At 44.3% G+C, this 21,356-nt stretch overlaps 1 protein-coding gene across 1 annotated transcript; it reads right to left on the minus strand.

Moving 5' to 3' along the window:
• Positions 1-1,525: 1,525 nt before the first annotated feature.
• LOC143926844 (olfactory receptor 11A1-like) lies at positions 1,526-2,467 on the minus strand. The gene has a single exon (XM_077450883.1). It carries the CDS (start codon positions 2,465-2,467, stop codon positions 1,526-1,528), a length of 942 nt encoding a protein of 313 aa, XP_077307009.1.
• Between the last annotated feature and the right edge of the window lie 18,889 nt (positions 2,468-21,356).

Below are 21,356 nucleotides of genomic sequence, written 5' to 3' on the forward strand. Positions count from 1 at the left end.
TTGTGGTTCCGCTGCTGTTCTCCTTTAAAGTGAAATAACGAAAATAAAGAATTTTCTTTAATATTATTTAAAATACCAGATTTTTTGTAGATTTTGTTATACTGCATGCGTAAAATACTTTACACATGCAGTATAAAGTATTTTAAAGGATAACAACACTTTTAAGCAACCTAAACCTTACAAGAACCCTCATTCCCAATGCTACATATGGATTCTTGTATTGATCTTTAGAACCCGTACATGAAATATAGCCTTTAAAAAAGTGGACAATAATTTTTTCTCGTCTTAGCTGGTGGGGCCGTGTGGTACTGTGCATGCCTGTTATCCACAGACCCTAATGCCACGTACACACGACCGGACTTTTTGACAGCAAAGGTCCGACGGAACGAGTCCGTCGGACAATTCGATCTTGTGTGGGCTCCATCGGACCTTTGCTTGCTAAAAATCAGCCGGACTTTAGAAATAGAACATGTTTTAAATTTTTCCACCGGAACTCCGCTGGACCGAGAAATCCGTTCGTCTGTATGCTAGTCCGACGGGCAAAAACCGACGCTAGGGCAGCTATTGGCTACTGGCTATGAACTTCCTTATTCTAGTCCAGTCATACATCATGACGTTCCAATCCGTCGGACTTTGGTGTGATTGTGTGTGGCCAAGTCCGTTCATTCAGAAAGTCCGTCGGAACTCCGCCGAAGATCCGTCGGAAAGACCGTCGGACCTAGTCCCTCAAAAAGTCCGGTCGTGTGTACGCGGCATAATGGAAAATACATTAACATATAGGCTTGCAAGTAGACAGCTTCCCCATTAAAGCCTACAAAGAAAAGGTATGGATGGCAATATGCATGGCAATACTGCACTCAGAAGTGGACAGGTCATTGTTATAGGCTACAGCATCTTGAAGGAGCTGTCTGTTGAGCTGAACAAGTACAAGGGGGTATAGATAAAATAGATAAAATGGGAGAAGGGGGGGGGGGGCTGTTAGCCTTAGCTTGTTTACCAGTACAGCTATCCTTTATGTAGAGAAATACTTCTATAGGGAAACCATGTGATAATCAACAACTTACCAGCAAGATTACCACCCAAACTTTGTTATCTTAAAAATGGTTGGTGATTGCACATTTTCACGAAACCTCTTTTGTGAATCAACCAGTAAACATCGATCATATTGCTTGTATTGCCTTTGTGCATTGTAGTGCTATTCATTTTCAACGCCACCCAAACGTACAATGTAGCTATGTGGCAGAATGCCGCAATACGTGTGCATTGTGTTAAGAAAAAAAATAGGATGGTGCATTTTGGGCCACATTGGTGTCTGTTAGCAACCCATTCTAAATGAATGGGCTCCTACTTCACAATACATATTAGCACCTGACCTAATGGACTGCAGAGGTATGATCCAGGCCTTACCTTCCTCATTATTAAAAATCGAATTTTCTGCTTCATGCCGTATGACTACATGAAATGGATAAATGAATAAACATAGTTACAAAGATGATAAATCTAAAGAAAATATGAACTAAGCGTGTTATTTTGAGTTTCCTAATATCTTCTGCAGAGTGCGTGCGATTCTTATTCTGAGAGCCTTGGTCCTTATGCCGTAGATCAGAGGGTTAACCGTAACAGATGTACTCATACCACTCATAGAGATGACAACATGGGCAACAGTTGAGAGTGAACTACTGCTTAGTCTGTACCTAAAGACAATAAACAGAGTTCCAACCATAAAAACGCTAAAAGCGATTGCATGAGTCACCAACGTTTGGGCGGCTTTCTGAGAGGCTTCCGCAGGAAGTTTGAGACAGATGACAGTCGTCTTTATATAACAATAAATAATTAAAAGCATGGGGCTAACTGTGATGAGCAAGGTCCACGTTATTCCATAAATATTATTAACTGTGATATCTCCACAAGAAAGTCGTAGAAGGGACATGGTCTCACAGTAGACATTGTTGATATCTTCCCCACAAAAGGTCAGCCTTGCTGTTAACAATACAACCCCACATATACCCATAATAACAAAAACCCATATGGCAAGCAGTAACTTTTGACTGGTCAAGTTGGTCATCAGGGCGGAGTACCTAAGAGGGTGACCTACCGCCAAATATCGATCATATGCTATAACAGTGAAAGTAATAATTTCAGCAGCTGCGTAAGACTGCATGCAGAAGGCCTGAAATAGACACCCAGAGAGAGAAATAGTTGAATTTTTGGACAATAAGTCAATCAGCAGCTTGGGGAGGTAAGCTGAACTTCCGAACATCACATTGAGGACCAAGCCGCATATAAAGATGTACATCGGTTCATGCAAACTTTCCTCCCTCCAGGTTACATAGACAATCATTGAACTCACAAAGAAAGAAGTTGAATATACTGCAAAAGTAAGTAGTGCATACAAGAATCTTAATGATTCCATTTGGACAAGCCCAACAAGGACAAAATTGGTGTAGGTTGTTGATATGTTCTCCATCCGTAGAACTGGGGATAGGCTTTATTTCTTGTAGCACACAGTAGACTAATCATAACATTTCAGTTAGGATAATATTAGGATACTTTGAATATGGGTCCTCCTAAATTATTCTCCTAATTCTATATATCAGATAACTAAGACAGTCCAATTCAACAAGGCTTTTATAGCCTTTAGAAAGGTAAAGCTTTGCTTTGAATTAAGATGGCAAGTTTTCCAGTGGGACCATTAGCTGTCACAGCCAGTATCCTAATTGATGTCAGAAATGCATTCAGCCATGGCTGCATAAATGACCTCCGAGAATTAAAATAACAATGTGTGCAGCTATGATTGTATTTACTAAAATGTATTACTGTACTTAAAAATGGGGAGCAACAATGTTTGGGACTTTAAATGAGGTATATGTAGGGGCCGTTCAAAACCCCTCCTCCATCCCGGGTTCAATTCTAGAAAAAAAGGAGAGCAACGGGCGGGACTTTAAATGAGGCACAGGGAAGCAAGAAAATCCGATTAGATAAAAAACAGGTTTTAATAAGTTCAAATAGTCATATATTGCACATATTTTTACACATAATCATAAATTAATATTTAGAATTTCATCAAAAAATACATTCCAACAAGGACTTGATAGTACATACATGAGAATCTTCACATAAAATAAATACCAGTTATCTATGGATATGTGGCACTCTGAAGTGTCACCTAAAAATAAATAAAGACAAAAATCGGAATGAATCAAAGATGGAACGTTCATTCTTTGTTAAAAGATGTGTATACAACATGGGAGTTGACAGCTCTACGCGTTTCGTGACCTTTTTATCACTCATCAGGAGCAGAACCATGAAGGTAGCCTATGGATAAAGAAAACAACCATATTTGGAAATATCTAGGGGAAAAGCTGGACAAATATACAATGTGGAGAAACCCACATGTATCCTAGATCCATAAATTTGCATATATACCTGCGCAGAGGTGGTGCAGGACACCGGTAGTCAGGCCAAGCCATAGATGCCACAGATCGGGGTTGAGGGGGCAGGATCAAAGCGACAACCAAACGCACGAATGGCAACCCAAGCAGGTCCAAGTGTAGGATGAGACACAGATTCAGTGTTTGAAAATGGAGTGATGGGTGCTGATGCAACATCTAAAAGTGAAACAATCAAAAAATCTAAATGTGACAAGGGAATGTGGGGAGAATAAGTGGTGTTGAGAAAAGAAAGGGGAAAGGAATGAAAATAAAAAAGGAGAATGAAAATGAATATGGAAGAAAAAATGAATAATAATCATAAAATAATATAATAAAAAGTGCAAGGAAAGGTTGGATAAAGGGATGTGAATTGGAAAAACTTAGGTGATGAGAATTACAAAAGTGAGATCAGGTGAGTGAAATTAGAAAAGTAGCAAAAGGGAAGAATAGTTCTAGAATAAAAGAAATACAGATGTAAGGGTGCGTAAGAATACTTGAGTGGAGGTAAAAAAACATAATGTGTGTGTTTGAAGGGAAATGTAGCAAAAGACTGCAGAAGAAAGATAAGACCTAAGTATAGGAACCTGCTCAGGGAAGAGAACCCATGCAGAGGGCGCCGCCCTAGACCTACCCCCAACGCCATGTAGCCGATACAGGGAAGGGCAAGGGAAGCATCACCAGCTGCCCGCCATGCCAGCCAGGCTTGGCAGCCGCGAGCGTCGGACCGAGCCCTTCAATCGTCAGAGATCTACAACCAAGCAGCCGGTATAAGTACGCCACGAGGACGCCGAACTTCCGGCGCTGGAAACATGACGTCGATGCGCAGTGGACCCCGCCAGCCCTACGTCAGAACCGGGCGGAGGGGAAATCCAGTGCGCATCGCAACCCCGGGACGTAACAAAGAACAGCACAGCCATAAGACAGGCAGCGTCCAACACCACCGATGCGCATGCAGCAAAAATACACAGGGAAAATATAGTATCCAATTGATTGTTGGTATGTTGAAAGCAATAGAAAATAATAAAAAATAAAAATGGGATTGAAAAAAGAAGAAAAAAATAAATAAAAAAAATAAAAAAAAATGTAGAAAAAGAAAATAATTAATTGTTAAAGCGTCCCTGTGCCTCCATCCCTAATTACATAGTTAAAAATGGGGAGCAACAATGTTTGGGACTTTAAATGAGGTATATGTAGGGGCCGTTCAAAACCCCTCCTCCATCCCGGGTTCAATTCTAGAAAAAAAGGAGAGCAACGGGCGGGACTTTAAATGAGGCACAGGGAAGCAAGAAAATCCGATTAGATAAAAAACAGGTTTTAATAAGTTCAAATAGTCATATATTGCACATATTTTTACACATAATCATAAATTAATATTTAGAATTTCAGCAAAATATACATTCCAACAAGGACTTGATAGTACATACATGAGAATCTTTACATAAAATAAATACCAGTTATCTATGGATATGTGGCACTCTGTATCTAGGATACATGTGTGTTTCTCCACACATGTATATTGTATATTTGTCCAGCTTTTTCCCTAGATATTTCCAAATATGGTTGTTTTCTTTATCCATAGGCTACCTTCATGGTTCTGCTCCTGATGAGTGATAAAAAGGTCACGAAACGCGTAGAGCTGTCAACTCCCATGTTGTATACACATCTTTTAACAAAGAATGAACGTTCCATCTTTGATTCATTCCGATTTTTGTCTTTATTTATTTTTAGGTGACACTTCAGAGTGCCACATATCCATAGGTAACTGGTATTTATTTTATGTGAAGATTCTCATGTATGTACTATCAAGTCCTTGTTGGAATGTATATTTTGATGAAATTCTAAATATTAATTTATGATTATGTGTAAAAATATGTGCAATATATGACTATTTGAACTTATTAAAACCTGTTTTTTATCTAATCGGATTTTCTTGCTTCCCTGTGCCTCATTTAAAGTCCCGCCCGTTGCTCTCCTTTTTTTCTAGAATTGAACCCGGGATGGAGGAGGGGTTTTGAACGGCCCCTACATATACCTCATTTAAAGTCCCAAACATTGTTGCTCCCCATTTTTAACTATGTAATTAGGGATGGAGGCACAGGGACGCTTTAACAATTAATTATTTTCTTTTTCTACATTTTTTTTATTTTTTTATTTTTTATTTTTTATTCTTTTTTCAATCCCATTTTTATTTTTTATTATTTTCTATTGCTTTCAACATACCAACAATCAATTGGATACTATATTTTCCCTGTGTATTTTTGCTGCATGCGCATCGGTGGTGTTGGACGCTGCCTGTCTTATGGCTGTGCTGTTCTTTGTTACGTCCCGGGGTTGCGATGCGCACTGGATTTCCCCTCCGCCCGGTTCTGACGTAGGGCTGGCGGGGTCCACTGCGCATCGACGTCATGTTTCCAGCGCCGGAAGTTCAGCGTCCTCGTGGCGTACTTATACCGGCTGCTTGGTTGTAGATCTCCGACGATTGAAGGGCTCGGTCCGACGCTCGCGGCTGCCAAGCCTGGCTGGCATGGCGGGCAGCTGGTGATGCTTCCCTTGCCCTTCCCTGTATCGGCTACATGGCGTTGGGGGTAGGTCTAGGGCGGCGCCCTCTGCATGGGTTCTCTTCCCTGAGCAGGTTCCTATACTTAGGTCTTATCTTTCTTCTGCAGTCTTTTGCTACATTTCCCTTCAAACACACACATTATGTTTTTTTACCTCCACTCAAGTATTCTTACGCACCCTTACATCTGTATTTCTTTTATTCTAGAACTATTCTTCCCTTTTGCTACTTTTCTAATTTCACTCACCTGATCTCACTTTTGTAATTCTCATCACCTAAGTTTTTCCAATTCACATCCCTTTATCCAACCTTTCCTTGCACTTTTTATTATATTATTTTATGATTATTATTCATTTTTTCTTCCATATTCATTTTCATTCTCCTTTTTTATTTTCATTCCTTTCCCCTTTCTTTTCTCAACACCACTTATTCTCCCCACATTCCCTTGTCACATTTAGATTTTTTGATTGTTTCACTTTTAGATGTTCCATCAGCACCCATCACTCCATTTTCAAACACTGAATCTGTGTCTCATCCTACACTTGGACCTGCTTGGGTTGCCATTCGTGCGTTTGGTTGTCGCTTTGATCCTGCCCCCTCAGCCCCGATCTGTGGCATCTATGGCTTGGCCTGACTACCGGTGTCCTGCACCACCTCTGCGCAGGTATATATGCAAATTTATGGATCTAGGATACATGTGGGTTTCTCCACATTGTATATTTGTCCAGCTTTTTCCCTAGATATTTCCAAATATGGTTGTTTTCTTTATCCATAGGCTACCTTCATGGTTCTGCTCCTGATGAGTGATAAAAAGGTCACGAAACGCGTAGAGCTGTCAAATCCCATGTTGTATACACATCTTTTAACAAAGAATGAACGTTCCATCTTTGATTCATTCCGATTTTTGTCTTTATTTATTTTTAGGTGACACTTCAGAGTGCCACATATCCATAGATAACTGGTATTTATTTTATGTGAAGATTCTCATGTATGTACTATCAAGTCTTTGTTGGAATGTATATTTTGATGAAATTCTAAATATTAATTTATGATTATGTGTAAAAATATGTGCAATATATGACTATTTGAACTTATTAAAACCTGTTTTTTATCTAATCAGATTTTCTTGCTTCCCTGTGCCTCATTTAAAGTCCCGCCCGTTGCTCTCCTTTTTTTCTAGTATTACTGTACATTTATTTTTAAATGCAACCGGTGTATGGATTTGTATAAAATAAGACAACTTCCTTGCTTAGTTTTCACTTGCTCAAACACAAAACGTTCCAGGGTTACCAAAGTCCACAGGTTGTTATCGTGAGCTTCCATCTCTTTGGGTGATAACACAACTTCAACGTCCCATTTTGCTCAAACTATGAACACTTGGTCTAAACTGGATTCCAAATTCGAAAAAGCTGCTGCGTATACAATATGCTGCTCCCAGCAGTTCCTCTACTTCAAGCAGGAAGAGACAAGCTGGAAGAGACAAGCAGGAAGAGACAAGCAGGAAGAGACAAGCCGGAAGAGACAAGCAGGAAGAGACAAGCCGGAAGAGACAAGCAGGAAGAGACAAGCAGGAAGAGACAAGCCGGAAGAGACAAGCAGGAAGAGACAAGCCGGAAGAGACAAGCAGGAAGAGACAAGCCGGAAGAGACAAGCAGGAAGAGACAAGCAGGAAGAGAAAAGCAGGAAGAGACAAGCAGGAAGAGACAAGCAGGAAGAGACAAGCAGGAAGAGACAAGCAGGAAGAGAAAAGCAGGAAGAGACAAGCAGGAAGAGGCAAGCAGGAAGAGACAAGCAGGAAGAGACAAGCAGGGAGAGACAAGTCAGAAGAGACGAGCAGGAAGAGACAAGCAGGAAGAGACAAGCAGGAAGAGACAAGCAGGAAGAGACAAGTCGGAAGAGACAAGGCGGAAGAGACGAGCAGGAAGAGACAAGCCGGAAGAGACAAGTCAGAAGAGACAAGTCGGAAGAGACAATCAGGAGGAGAAAAGCAGGAAGAGACAAGCAGGAAGAGACAAGCAGGAAGAGACAAGCAGGAAGAGACAAGCCGGAAGAGACAAGCAGGGAGAGACAAGCAGGGAGAGACAAGCAGGGAGAGACAAGTCGGAAGAGACGAGCAGGAAGAGACAAGCAGGAAGAGACAAGCAGGAAGAGACAAGCCGGAAGAGACAAGCCGAAAGAGACAAGCAGGAAGAGACAAGCAGGAAGAGACAAGCAGGAAGAGACAAGTCGGAAGAGACGAGCTGGAAGAGACAAGTCGGAAGAGACCAGTCGGAAGAGACCAGTCGGAAGAGACAAGCAGGAAGAGACAAGCAGGAAGAGACAAGCCGGAAGAGACAAGTCAGAAGAGACAAGCAGGAAGAGACAAGCAGGAAGAGACAAGCAGGAAGAGACAAGTCGGAAGAGACAAGCAGGAAGAGACAAGTTGGAAGAGACAAGTCGGAAGAGACAAGCAGGAAGAGACAAGTCGGAAGAGACAAGTCGGAAGAGACAAGCAGGAAGAGACAAGCAGGAAGAGACAAGTCGGAAGAGACAAGCAGGAAGAGACAAGCCGAAAGAGACAAGCAGGAAGAGACAAGCAGGAAGAGACAAGCAGGAAGAGACAAGTCGGAAGAGACAAGCAGGAAGAGACAAGTCGGAAGAGACAAGTCGGAAGAGACAAGCAGGAAGAGACAAGTCGGAAGAGACAAGTCGGAAGAGACGAGCTGGAAGAGACAAGTCGGAAGAGACTAGCAGGAAGAGACAAGCAGGAAGAGACAAGCCGGAAGAGACAAGCCGAAAGAGACAAGCAGGAAGAGACAAGCAGGAAGAGACAAGCAGGAAGAGACAAGTCGGAAGAGACGAGCTGGAAGAGACAAGTCGGAAGAGACCAGTCGGAAGAGACCAGTCGGAAGAGACAAGCAGGAAGAGACAAGCAGGAAGAGACAAGCCGGAAGAGACAAGTCAGAAGAGACAAGCAGGAAGAGACAAGCAGGAAGAGACAAGCAGGAAGAGACAAGTCGGAAGAGACAAGCAGGAAGAGACAAGTTGGAAGAGACAAGTCGGAAGAGACAAGCAGGAAGAGACAAGTCGGAAGAGACAAGTCGGAAGAGACGAGCTGGAAGAGACAAGTCGGAAGAGACAAGCAGGAAGAGACAAGCAGGAAGAGACAAGTCGGAAGAGACAAGCAGGAAGAGACAAGCCGAAAGAGACAAGCAGGAAGAGACAAGCAGGAAGAAACAAGCAGGAAGAGACAAGTCGGAAGAGACGAGCTGGAAGAGACAAGTCGGAAGAGACCAGTCGGAAGAGACCAGTCGGAAGAGACAAGCAGGAAGAGACAAGCAGGAAGAGACAAGCCGTAAGAGACAAGTCAGAAGAGACAAGCAGGAAGAGACAAGCAGGAAGAGACAAGCAGGAAGAGACAAGTCGGAAGAGACAAGCAGGAAGAGACAAGTTGGAAGAGACAAGTCGGAAGAGACAAGCAGGAAGAGACAAGTCGGAAGAGACAAGTCGGAAGAGACGAGCTGGAAGAGACAAGTCGGAAGAGACAAGCAGGAAGAGACAAGCAGGAAGAGACAAGCAGGGAGAGACAAGCAGGGAGAGACAAGCAGGGAGAGACAAGTCGGAAGAGACGAGCAGGAAGAGACAAGCAGGAAGAGACAAGCAGGAAGAGACAAGCCGGAAGAGACAAGCCGAAAGAGACAAGCAGGAAGAGACAAGCAGGAAGAGACAAGCAGGAAGAGACAAGTCGGAAGAGACGAGCTGGAAGAGACAAGTCGGAAGAGACCAGTCGGAAGAGACCAGTCGGAAGAGACAAGCAGGAAGAGACAAGCAGGAAGAGACAAGCCGGAAGAGACAAGTCAGAAGAGACAAGCAGGAAGAGACAAGCAGGAAGAGACAAGCAGGAAGAGACAAGTCGGAAGAGACAAGCAGGAAGAGACAAGTTGGAAGAGACAAGTCGGAAGAGACAAGCAGGAAGAGACAAGTCGGAAGAGACAAGTCGGAAGAGACAAGCAGGAAGAGACAAGCAGGAAGAGACAAGTCGGAAGAGACAAGCAGGAAGAGACAAGCCGAAAGAGACAAGCAGGAAGAGACAAGCAGGAAGAGACAAGCAGGAAGAGACAAGTCGGAAGAGACAAGCAGGAAGAGACAAGTCGGAAGAGACAAGTCGGAAGAGACAAGCAGGAAGAGACAAGTCGGAAGAGACAAGTCGGAAGAGACGAGCTGGAAGAGACAAGTCGGAAGAGACTAGCAGGAAGAGACAAGCAGGAAGAGACAAGCCGGAAGAGACAAGCCGAAAGAGACAAGCAGGAAGAGACAAGCAGGAAGAGACAAGCAGGAAGAGACAAGTCGGAAGAGACGAGCTGGAAGAGACAAGTCGGAAGAGACCAGTCGGAAGAGACCAGTCGGAAGAGACAAGCAGGAAGAGACAAGCAGGAAGAGACAAGCCGGAAGAGACAAGTCAGAAGAGACAAGCAGGAAGAGACAAGCAGGAAGAGACAAGCAGGAAGAGACAAGTCGGAAGAGACAAGCAGGAAGAGACAAGTTGGAAGAGACAAGTCGGAAGAGACAAGCAGGAAGAGACAAGTCGGAAGAGACAAGTCGGAAGAGACGAGCTGGAAGAGACAAGTCGGAAGAGACAAGCAGGAAGAGACAAGCAGGAAGAGACAAGTCGGAAGAGACAAGCAGGAAGAGACAAGCCGAAAGAGACAAGCAGGAAGAGACAAGCAGGAAGAAACAAGCAGGAAGAGACAAGTCGGAAGAGACGAGCTGGAAGAGACAAGTCGGAAGAGACCAGTCGGAAGAGACCAGTCGGAAGAGACAAGCAGGAAGAGACAAGCAGGAAGAGACAAGCCGTAAGAGACAAGTCAGAAGAGACAAGCAGGAAGAGACAAGCAGGAAGAGACAAGCAGGAAGAGACAAGTCGGAAGAGACAAGCAGGAAGAGACAAGTTGGAAGAGACAAGTCGGAAGAGACAAGCAGGAAGAGACAAGTCGGAAGAGACAAGTCGGAAGAGACGAGCTGGAAGAGACAAGTCGGAAGAGACAAGCAGGAAGAGACAAGCAGGAAGAGACAAGTCGGAAGAGACAAGCAGGAAGAGACAAGCAGGAAGAGACAAGCAGGAAGAGACAAGTCGGAAGAGACGAGCTGGAAGAGACCAGTCGGAAGAGACCAGTCGGAAGAGACAAGCAGGAAGAGACAAGCAGGAAGAGACAAGCCGGAAGAGACAAGTCAGAAGAGACAAGCAGGAAGAGACAAGCAGGAAGAGACAAGCAGGAAGAGACAAGTCGGAAGAGACAAGCAGGAAGAGACAAGTCGGAAGAGACAAGTCGGAAGAGACAAGCAGGAAGAGACAAGTCGGAAGAGACAAGTCGGAAGAGACGAGCTGGAAGAGACAAGTCGGAAGAGACAAGCAGGAAGAGACAAGCAGGAAGAGACAAGCAGGAAGAGACAAGTCGGAAGAGACAAGCAGGAAGAGACAAGCAGGAAGAGACAAGCAGGAAGAGACAAGCAGGAAGAGACAAGCAGGAAGAGACAAGCCGGAAGAGACAAGCCGGAAGAGACAAGCCGGAAGAGAAAAGCAGGAAGCGCCACCTGAATGTAGTATTAAAACAAGCAGTTTAGTCATAGGAATAAAAACACTCACAAGATAAAAGTATCAAACAGGCTCTTCTGGTGTAAGGGGGGGCGCTCTGATCCACCTCATGGACATCGCTCTGCGCACAGAGGGCACTGGTGCATTGGAGAAGCTGGATGGCGTCCCTAGCCACAGAGAAGCCAGAAGAGCAACCATGGATGGCAGGTTGTCACTGAAAGCGCTAGAGCGATGAAAGCTGAAAATTGGGCTGGGAAGGAAGGGGGTGAAAGTGCCCTGTATTGAAGTGGTTAAGGCAGGGCAAAAAGGGCAGCTGCCCTGGGCCCTGTCATTGTTGTGGGGCCCAAAACAGCTGCCTCATACTTGCTAACTATCCAGGTTTAAATTCCCTTGTCCCTTGAAGTTTTAGGAAAGTGGCGCACACCCCTCCACACAGCTCCCATGAACAGAGCTGAGGATGTCAATCTGCTGGAGGTCCCTCCCCATCACCTTTTTTCTCTTGGTGTCAGGAAAACTTGTCAGAAGTGAATAATGCTGATATCGGAGGAACAAAGAAAGCAGACAGAAATGACACTTGGTATCTTAATAGGGACAAGTATACACAATAGCGAAATATTGTTTGTTCATATGTTACGTCTGAGGCTTACACCGCATCCAATTTGCAGAACATTTTCAAATCTATTACTTTCAATCAGTCTGGTCCACATATGTGCGTTGCATTTGCACGCCGCATTGCCCAAAAATTGTGTGTGTTTTCTAGGCAGTGCGGTGCGAATTGCAGGCACATGTTCTTCTATGGGACGCATCTGATTCGCAGATACGTTCTGTTGTGTACAGGCATTCTTTCCCCTGCTCACTTCACCTCCCCTCTCCCCGCTCAACTGATCTGCACTTGCTGTGATCAACGTGTCAATGGTAAGGGATCGATCCCGGCCCCTTACAGCGTAATCAGTTGTTAGCCAATGACAGCTGATCACGTGATGTAAACAGAAGATCGGTAATGTTTTGTTTTTTTGTCAACGTGAGGAGAAAAAAAAGCCGATCGCCGGCTTCTGTGCAAGGGACATCGGTCCAGAAGAGGAAGAGGCGAAGCCGCCTCATCTGTGCCCACCAATACTGCCTTCCAGTGCCACCTGCCAGTGCCCACACAGTGCCACAAATCAGTGCATAAGTGCCAGCAATAAGTGTTACGCGTGCTACCTATCAATGCCCCCCAGTGGTGCCAATCAGTTCCTCATCAGTGTCAACTAGCAGTGCTGCCGATCAGTGTCACCTACCAGTGCCGATCAGTGCCCATCACTGCCACCCAACAGTGCCCATCACTGGCACCTATCATTGCCAGCTATCAATAAGTGTCACGAGTGCTACCTACCAATGCCCCCCAGTGGTGCCAATCAGTTCCTCATCAGTGCCAACTAGCAGTGCTGCCTATCAGTGTCACCTACCAGTGCCGATCAGTGCCCATCACTGCCACCCAACAGTGCCCATCACTGCCACCTATAATTGCCAGCTATCAGTGCCACCTATTAGTGCCTTTCAGTGCCACTTATCAATGCCTTTCAGTGCTGCCCATGAGTGCCACCCATCAGTGCTACCCATCAGTGCCCACCAATGCCACCTATCAGTGCCCACCAGTGCTACCTCATTAGTGCCCACCAGTGCCGCCTATTAGTGCCCATCAGTGCCACCTATTAGTGCCCATCAGTGCCACCTTATCAGTGCCCATCAATGCAGCCTATTGGTGCCCATCAGTGCAGCCTATCAGTGCCCATCAGTGCAGCCTCATCAGCGTACATCAATGAAGGAGAAAAATTACCTGTTTGCAAAATTTATTAACAAAATATAAAACGATTTTGTATTTTTTTTTTGATCTTTTTTAATCTTTTTAACAAAAAATAAAAAACCCAGAGGTGATCAAATACCACCAAAAGAAATCTCTATTTGTGGGAAAAAAATGTTAAAAATTGAATTTGGGTACAGTGTTGCATGACCGCGCAATTGTCAATCAAAGAGTGACAGCGATAAAATATTAAAATTGGTCTGGGCAGGAGGGGGTTTTAGGTGCCCAGTAAGCAACTGCTTAATTTAAGCGGAATTCCAGTTAAAATTAAAAATGTGTCCTCTATTTCTTCTAAAAATATAATAAACTTTTATATTAAGCACTAATTGGATTGCTAAAAGTCTGATTATAAACAACCTTCTAATACAGACATTCAGCAACTCTCCTATTTCTCACCGACAACTGCTCCTCGTGCAGCCTAGTATCGTTGTTGATGTCCATTCAGAAAGTCCCGCCCAGCCTCGCCCTGCTCAGCCCAGCATAGCACAGACCAGCCTGGCACAACCTAGCTTAACTGCGCCTCTCCCCATCCCATCCGCGACTTCACATTCTTTTCATGACTGAGAACACACATGTGTCCTCCATTCATGAGAGAGATCCACGGAGGAACCTACGGAGATCCACGGAGGAATATTGCAACTTTGGGAAATTACACCACTATCGATGCCCAAACACCACCGCCAGTCACTTTTAGAATAGAAAGAAGGGGGGGAGGATTCGGTCACATGACAGGCAATGAATGGCACTAAAAAAAGGTAAAAAAAAACTGAGATTTTGGAGCATAAAGATGCATTTTGTTTATATGAAGGACTAGAAAGGGAGTATGTGGGTTTTCGGCTTTCCTTCCACTTTCGAGGTTAAGCTTGGACCACAGATTTAGAGTCACGTACTCAATAACGCAAGGACATCTGCTGATTTTCTGGAACAAATGCATTCATTGTCACCCTCCATTCCCCTGCCTGGATGTAAGAAATAACAATACCCAATAAAATATATTTATAGGGAAAAAAACAAGAATACAGAATATATACACCACAGGAGGACAGAAAAAAACATAATATTTTGTACTTTTTGCTATAATAAATATCCAAATTTTTTGTTCAAACTAATTTATTCATCAGTTTAGGCCGATATGTATTCTTCTACATATTTTTGGTTAAAAAAAATCACAATACGCATAAATTGATTGGTTTGGGGGCGTGGCTTGGCGCGCAACGGGTATGGACGCGTTCTGAGGGAGCTCCGACACACACATGACCCGCACCAGCCTAACTCACCCGACCCACCGCTCATCGATGCCGGGCAAAAGGCTCCACAGCTCCCGAGACTCACGCCCGAGGAGGGGGTCAGCAGCAACTCCATTGCGGCGCATCGAAGACCTGTTTAAATCAAAAACGGGAACTGGCAGCGGCGCGGAGCTATCCAAGATGGCGCCGGAACACCACGAGGAGGAGTCCAGTGAGGATTCCCAGTCTGCCTCGGAGGACTCAGGTAGGGGGACATCGCGCCCTAACCATCCCCTCACCCTGGCAGATATGTCAGTAATAGCAGCAGACATTAAGGCCACGTTCTCTGCTGCCATAACGGACTTGAAGTTTAATCTACTGGCATTAAATGAAAGGATGGGGGATGCGGAGGCCACGGGCAGGCACAGGAACAAGGCGATACACAGGCTGGAGAAGGCTTACAGCTCACAAAACTGCCATCTCATAGAGATGAATAGACGCCTGGAAGATTTGGACAATAGAGGACGGAGGAATAATATTAGGGTGAGAGGAATACCGGAATCAGTGGAATCAGCCCAGATTATTCCAGCCCTACAAAGAGTGTTTAATAGCTTACTGGAAAGACAAGAAGACATGGGGATTGATTTTGTTAGAGCTCATAGAGCGCTCCGGCCAAAGGGACCTGACAATACCCCACCTAGAGACATTATATGTTGCTTACAAAGCTTCACACTCAAAGAGGAAATCATGCGGAAAGCAAGGAGGAATGAACAAACAATCTTTAATGGGGCCACTATTATGCTATTCCAAGATCTCTCACAGATCACCCTGAGCCCTGCGCCCTCTGCTGGATAAACTAAGGGAAAAAGAATTAAGATATACCTGGAAGTTCCCATTTGCACTGGCAGTGAATTTAAATGGACACCAGCACATTCTACGTACGCCTGATGATTTAGGAGACTTTTGTTTGGCTTTAGATCTTGACATCGTCCCTCTCCCCGATTGGTACGCAGAGTTTCAGGAAACTTCCATGGACAAAGCCCTACAGAATTCCCCTTTCTCCACTCCTGAAAAGAGGCTGAACAAGAAGCGCAGGTCACACTGCCCAGAAGGTTCGAAGGCCGGAACGCCCAGAGCTTCCAGAGGAGAGCTCAGGGGACAAGAAGATGTCTGAGAGCTCACCCCCCCCTGCATACAACTACATGTCGAATGTTTGTTTACTGATGATCTACATTTTTGTAGACTGAGAACTCCTGGACAAATTCCTGGATAAGTTGGGGTACCTCTGGGAACCCCATAGCACTTTGCCACGGACATTGGCTATCAGTACCTCCCTTGCCCCCCTTTTTTTCTCTCCCCCCCCCTCCTTCCCATACCCTTTTCCCTTTCCTCCATACCCTCCCCCTCACTAAAATAGGGGTTTACTGACGAACGAATATAATTGATTATAGAGAGCAGGTGGTTGAACATTTTTGACTGCAGTGAAAGTAATTGCATGCCCACCTACTTCTCTTATCCGAGTTGGGTGAAATCTTACACTCTAGCAATAGATGTTGCTGCTTATAAGCTATTATTGCGGGTTGTGTGTGTTGAGTTGCACTCAATATTTGAATTATCCTCAATAGTTTGTATATTAGAGAAATATCTAGCTACCAGGGTACTTGGTTGTTAGCAGCCTACCCACGGTACCCCCACCAAGTGCCTCCACGCCTACAACGTGGGTTGTGGACGCACTGACTATTACCTAATCAATCGAGTTTGACCTGACTGATAAGGGATATCTGTTGAACACTCCAATATTCTATATTTTCTTATCTCTCTATTTTCTTATCTTTTTCTTTCTTACTGACATAGTCGCTAGGTATAGAACCTCCTACGTTGAGGGACAGGATCTGAATAATTTGTTGCTACCATTCTTTTCACTGACAGTCCTGTTTTGTACATACACAGCGGACCATCTCGACCCGAGCCTCCACTATGGCCTATGCGGATCTAGGATCCTCTTGTAATCTCCCACAATGTACGGGGCCTGAACATACCTTAGAGACGCTCCACTTTACTAAGAGAGCTTAAAAAAGGTAGGCCACATTTTGCACTCCTACAGGAGACACATTTGAAGACTAATCAAGTTCCCAAACTGACTGACTCCTACTTTACAGAAGCTTATCATGCCACAAATGATGAAACTAGAGCTCGAGGCGTCTCCACCTTAATAAGCAGAGAGGCACCCTTCACCCTACAATCAGTAAAGATAGACCCAAAGGGCAGGTATCTTTTTATAAAAGGCCTATACAATGACTCCCCGATGACAATAGCCAATGTATACTTCCCAAACTCGGCACACGTGTCCTTCTGTCAACATATTGTACAGGAACTCCTGGAATTCTCTACGGGTTGTTTAATCCTTGGAGGAGACTTCAACGTGCCCTTAAATCCATTAAATGACACATCTAACGGGAAAACTTGCATTACATACAAGGCCCTTAAACGTATTCAATTGTTACTTCAATCCTTGCAATTGATTGACACCTGGAGGTTTACCCATCCAGAAGGGCGAGACTTTGCGTTTTTCTCACCCCCACACAGTCGTCATTTGCGTATAGACTACGTTTTCATCTCTCAAAGAGATTTAGCTATGGTTTTAGGAGCCCACATTGGTATCCAGTCCTTTTCAGACCACGCCCCTACCTCGTTGGAGGCTGAATGCTTCGCTTCTGACAGACCCGGACTCAATGACAGACCTTACGGCCATTATCACTGATTTCTTCCAGTGAAACGCTACCACGGAATCAGACCCACTTGTAGTTTGGGAGGCACACAAATGCACTATCCGAGGGGAACTAATTAGAAGGGGCTCAAAACACAAAAAAGAAAGGGAGAAACGTATTTACTCGCTAACAGAGCGTATAAAGAATTTAGAAACGTTGCATAAGCAATCTCTTTCTGTCCAAACGGCTTCGGAACTTCTAGAACACAGAAAGGCTCTTCAGAAACATTTTGACGATAGGGCACGGAGGTTTTTGTTTTTTAGTAAGAAGATTTACTATGAAGCAGGAAATAAAGGGAAATTGCTCGCGAGGGCCCTAAAGGAACAAGCGTCCAAAAATGTTATAGCTGGGATTCGACGGGGGGACGGGAAACTAGATGTGACCACCGAGGCCATAACGAAACATTTTCATGACTTTTATACGAGACTGTATAACTTACCACCCCAGCATAGGACGGAGGGCGTGAAGGGAGGGAGGGCACAAGCCATTCAGGATTATCTAGAATATAGTGGCATGCCTACCCTTTCGGAGTCAGACTTGCTACTACTAGAAGAACCTAGAACAACAGAGGCCGGACGGATTCACATCCATATACTATAAAACTTTTGTACACCTACTAAACAATCCGCTTAAGGCGGCTCTAGACTCTCTGGCTAAGCCTAGACAGGTAGTACCTGATTTTCTAGCAGCACAAATTACTATTTTACATAAACAAGGCAACGATGCAGTGGAATGTGCTAGCTATTGCCCTATTTCTTTACTGAATTTGGATGCAAAGATTCATGCGAAGATTCTGGTCTCCAGGTTGAGCCCACTACTCCCTGGCCTAATTGGCCCAGACCAAGTGGGCTTTATGCCCGGACAGGAGGCTAAAGACAACGTTATCAAAGCGCTACTCTTGAGTCTTGACCCAAGAGGCGCGCACGGGTAATACAGAGGGCTTTCTCCTGTCCATGGACGCAGAGAAAGCCTTCGATCGCGTGGCCTGGGACTATATGTTGGCAGTATGCGCCAGGATAGGCTTGGGTCCACGTATGATGGCTAGCATCTCCGCCCTATATCAATGCCCAACAGCACAATTGAAGATAAATGGCACCCTATCGGATAGGGTCCGGATTCAAAATGGAACTAGACAAGGATGCCCCTTGTTTCCTCTGTTGTTCATCCTCTCCCTGGAACCTTTTATTCGAATAGTTAGAGCTAACGCAGACATTCAGGGCTTCAAAGTCAGGGACAGGGAATATAAAGTAGCCGCCTATGCGAATGACTTGCTCTTTTTCCTGTCCAACCCACTGATCTCCCTTCCTGTTCTTCTAAAGGACTTTGCCACATATGGCTACATCTCAAATCTCAAAATCAACTATGCTAAGTCAGAAGCTTACTTCCGGAGAGATTGTTAGGCCAGGTACAATCAGACTCCCCTTTTAGATGGGAACCTAAGGCCTCGAAATATCTAGGCACGTGGCTTACACCAAAACTAGAAAACATCTATAGCCATAACTTTCTCCCTTTCTTGCAAAACGTAAGGAAAGACCTCGACAAGTGGCAATCTAAATACTTCTCCTGGTTTGGCCACGCGGCGATAATTAAAATGACTATTCTCCCTAAACTACTCTATTTGTTGCACACACTCCCACTTAAAATCCCCAAGGCCTTTTTTACATCCCTCAGAGCGGTTTTACTGAAATTTCTTTGGAACTCACAGAGGCCCAGAATCCGGTTTTCCTATCTAATGAAACCTAAAGAGCAAGGTGGCATGGGCTTACCGGATTTTGAAGCCTATTACAGAGCTTCACATCTTTCTAGGATCATTGACTGGCATTGACATGGCACCACAAAAGACTGGGTGACATTAGAAACAGACTTAAGTCCCCTGCCTCTGAAATACTCCCCATGGATTCCGTGGGAAAGCTACCCGGCAAATCTGAAAAGACACACTATTACAGGAAATATTTTAAACATCTTTTACAATTTGTCCAGAGCACAAAACATCTCTTCTCAGCCCAGCCCAATAACGCCCCTAAAAAATAACCCGAACTTCATACCGGGCATGAACAACCCACACTTCCATCTTGGAGAGAACTCTAGACCCCTGCTAGCAGGAGATTGTTTTAGGGAAGGCACAATAAAGGACAGGACAACACTAGGTGTAGGACCAGATATGACACCAATGCCAGTCTGGGTATACTTGCAGGTACGTAGTTACCTGGGGGGACAAACTGACAAACAGAAACTTTATAGACAACCTACAATGCTGGAGTCGATCTGTCTCAATAGTACAAACTGCTCCAAAACCACGTCACTGGCCTATTCTTGGTTATAAGATGCCAAGGGTAAAGAGGATGGCAGGCTCCGGGCGAGATGGTCAGAAGAGCTCAATAAGGAGATCAAAGCCAAACAATGGAGGTACGCTTGTATTTTTACCAATAAATGCTCAATAAGTACTGGGATGCAGGAAACAGCATACAAACTAATGACTCATTGGTATAACACTCCTGCCAAGATACACGGTTGGAACACGCTTTTTCCAGATACTTGTTGGAGGTGTGGACAAGGGAGGGGTACACTGTACCACATCTGGTGGCAATGTCCTCAGATAGCACAGTTTTGGGGAAAAATAATCTTGATAATCAAACAGATAACCAACACCAACATTGGCCTGGATGCAGCAGCGTGTCTGCTTCATATTACTAATATCTCGATGAGGAGATACAAAAACTCTCTGACGAGACATCTCCTAAATGCAGCCAAATCTTTGATTCCGCTGTACTGGAAATCGCAAAAAGTTCCTTCCGTGGGAGAATGGCTGAACAAGGTGTCTGACATATACAAAATGGAGGAGACTCTCACTCAGACAAATGACAAGGTGGATAGATTTCATAAAACGTGGCAACCTTGGGTAGTATATACAGGTACTCAGCTGACTTTGGAGGGGAGGCTCCCTGAGCTACCTTCTATACTCTGGGAAGTTGATGGTTAGAGACTTTTCCCCATCTTAATATTACTACTGAGGTCAGACTTCCTACGGTCTCAGATGTGCGACTATGTTGTTCTACACTTTCTTTTTCTTTCCTTCTATTTTTTCATACTCTTTTGTCTATCTATTATTTTCGCCTTGTTTTTTCTTTTTTTTTAATCTACAGCTACCAAAAGACGATACAGCAGCTTGTAAAAACAATAGCTACAATATCACATTACCTGATATTCCGTGTGAAGACAAAATGCCGACGTGTTACTAGTACTCATCTCACCTGTTGTGGGGAGGAGGATGCTGTTTTTGATTGGGATATCTTTTCCTTTTACATATTACAGAACAAAGTTGGGCTCTACATTTGCTCTTTATATGTAATAAAAGAAATGTGATGTATAAGTATGTACCTAATCTTGCATTACGAGCAGTTGCATCTGCCATCATCATATCTCTGTTAACCACTCTACATTTACATTAATAACCTCAGAATGTTAAAATATATATAGCGTCTACAAAATAGGGAATAGATTCATGGCATTTTTTTTTTTACTACTAATGGCAGTGATCTACGCTTTTTTATCAGGACTGCAACATTGCAGCAAACAGATCGGACACTTTTGATACTTTTTTGGGACCAGTGACATTTATACAGCGATCAGAGCTAAAAATAGCCACTGACTACTGTATAAATATCATTGTCAGGGAAGGGGTTAAAACTAGGAGGTGCTCAAGGGGTTAACTGTGTTCCTTATGTTTGTTTCTAATTGTGGGGGGGGTGTGGATGACTAGAGGAGGAGACCGATCGTTGTTCCTACTTAGTAGGAATACACAATCTGTCTCCTCTCCTCTGACAGAACGGGGATTTGTGTGTTTACACACACAGAGCCCGGTTCTCGCTCTGTCACGAGCAATCGCAGGTGCCTGGCGGACAACATGCTGCAGGCAAGTGCCTGCTACAGCATCTTAAAGAGCCGATGTACAGCTACAACGG

This window comes from Lithobates pipiens, unplaced genomic scaffold, assembly GCF_037356315.1.
Source record: "Lithobates pipiens isolate NorthernLeopardFrog02 unplaced genomic scaffold, aLitPip1_a1.2 Scaffold_23, whole genome shotgun sequence".
NCBI lineage: Eukaryota > Metazoa > Chordata > Amphibia > Anura > Ranidae > Lithobates > Lithobates pipiens.

What these genes read in the sequence shown, in the direction of transcription:
- LOC143926844 (XM_077450883.1), bottom strand. Translation starts at nt 2,467, where the DNA reads ATGGAGAACATATCAACAACCTACACCAATTTTGTCCTTGTTGGGCTT.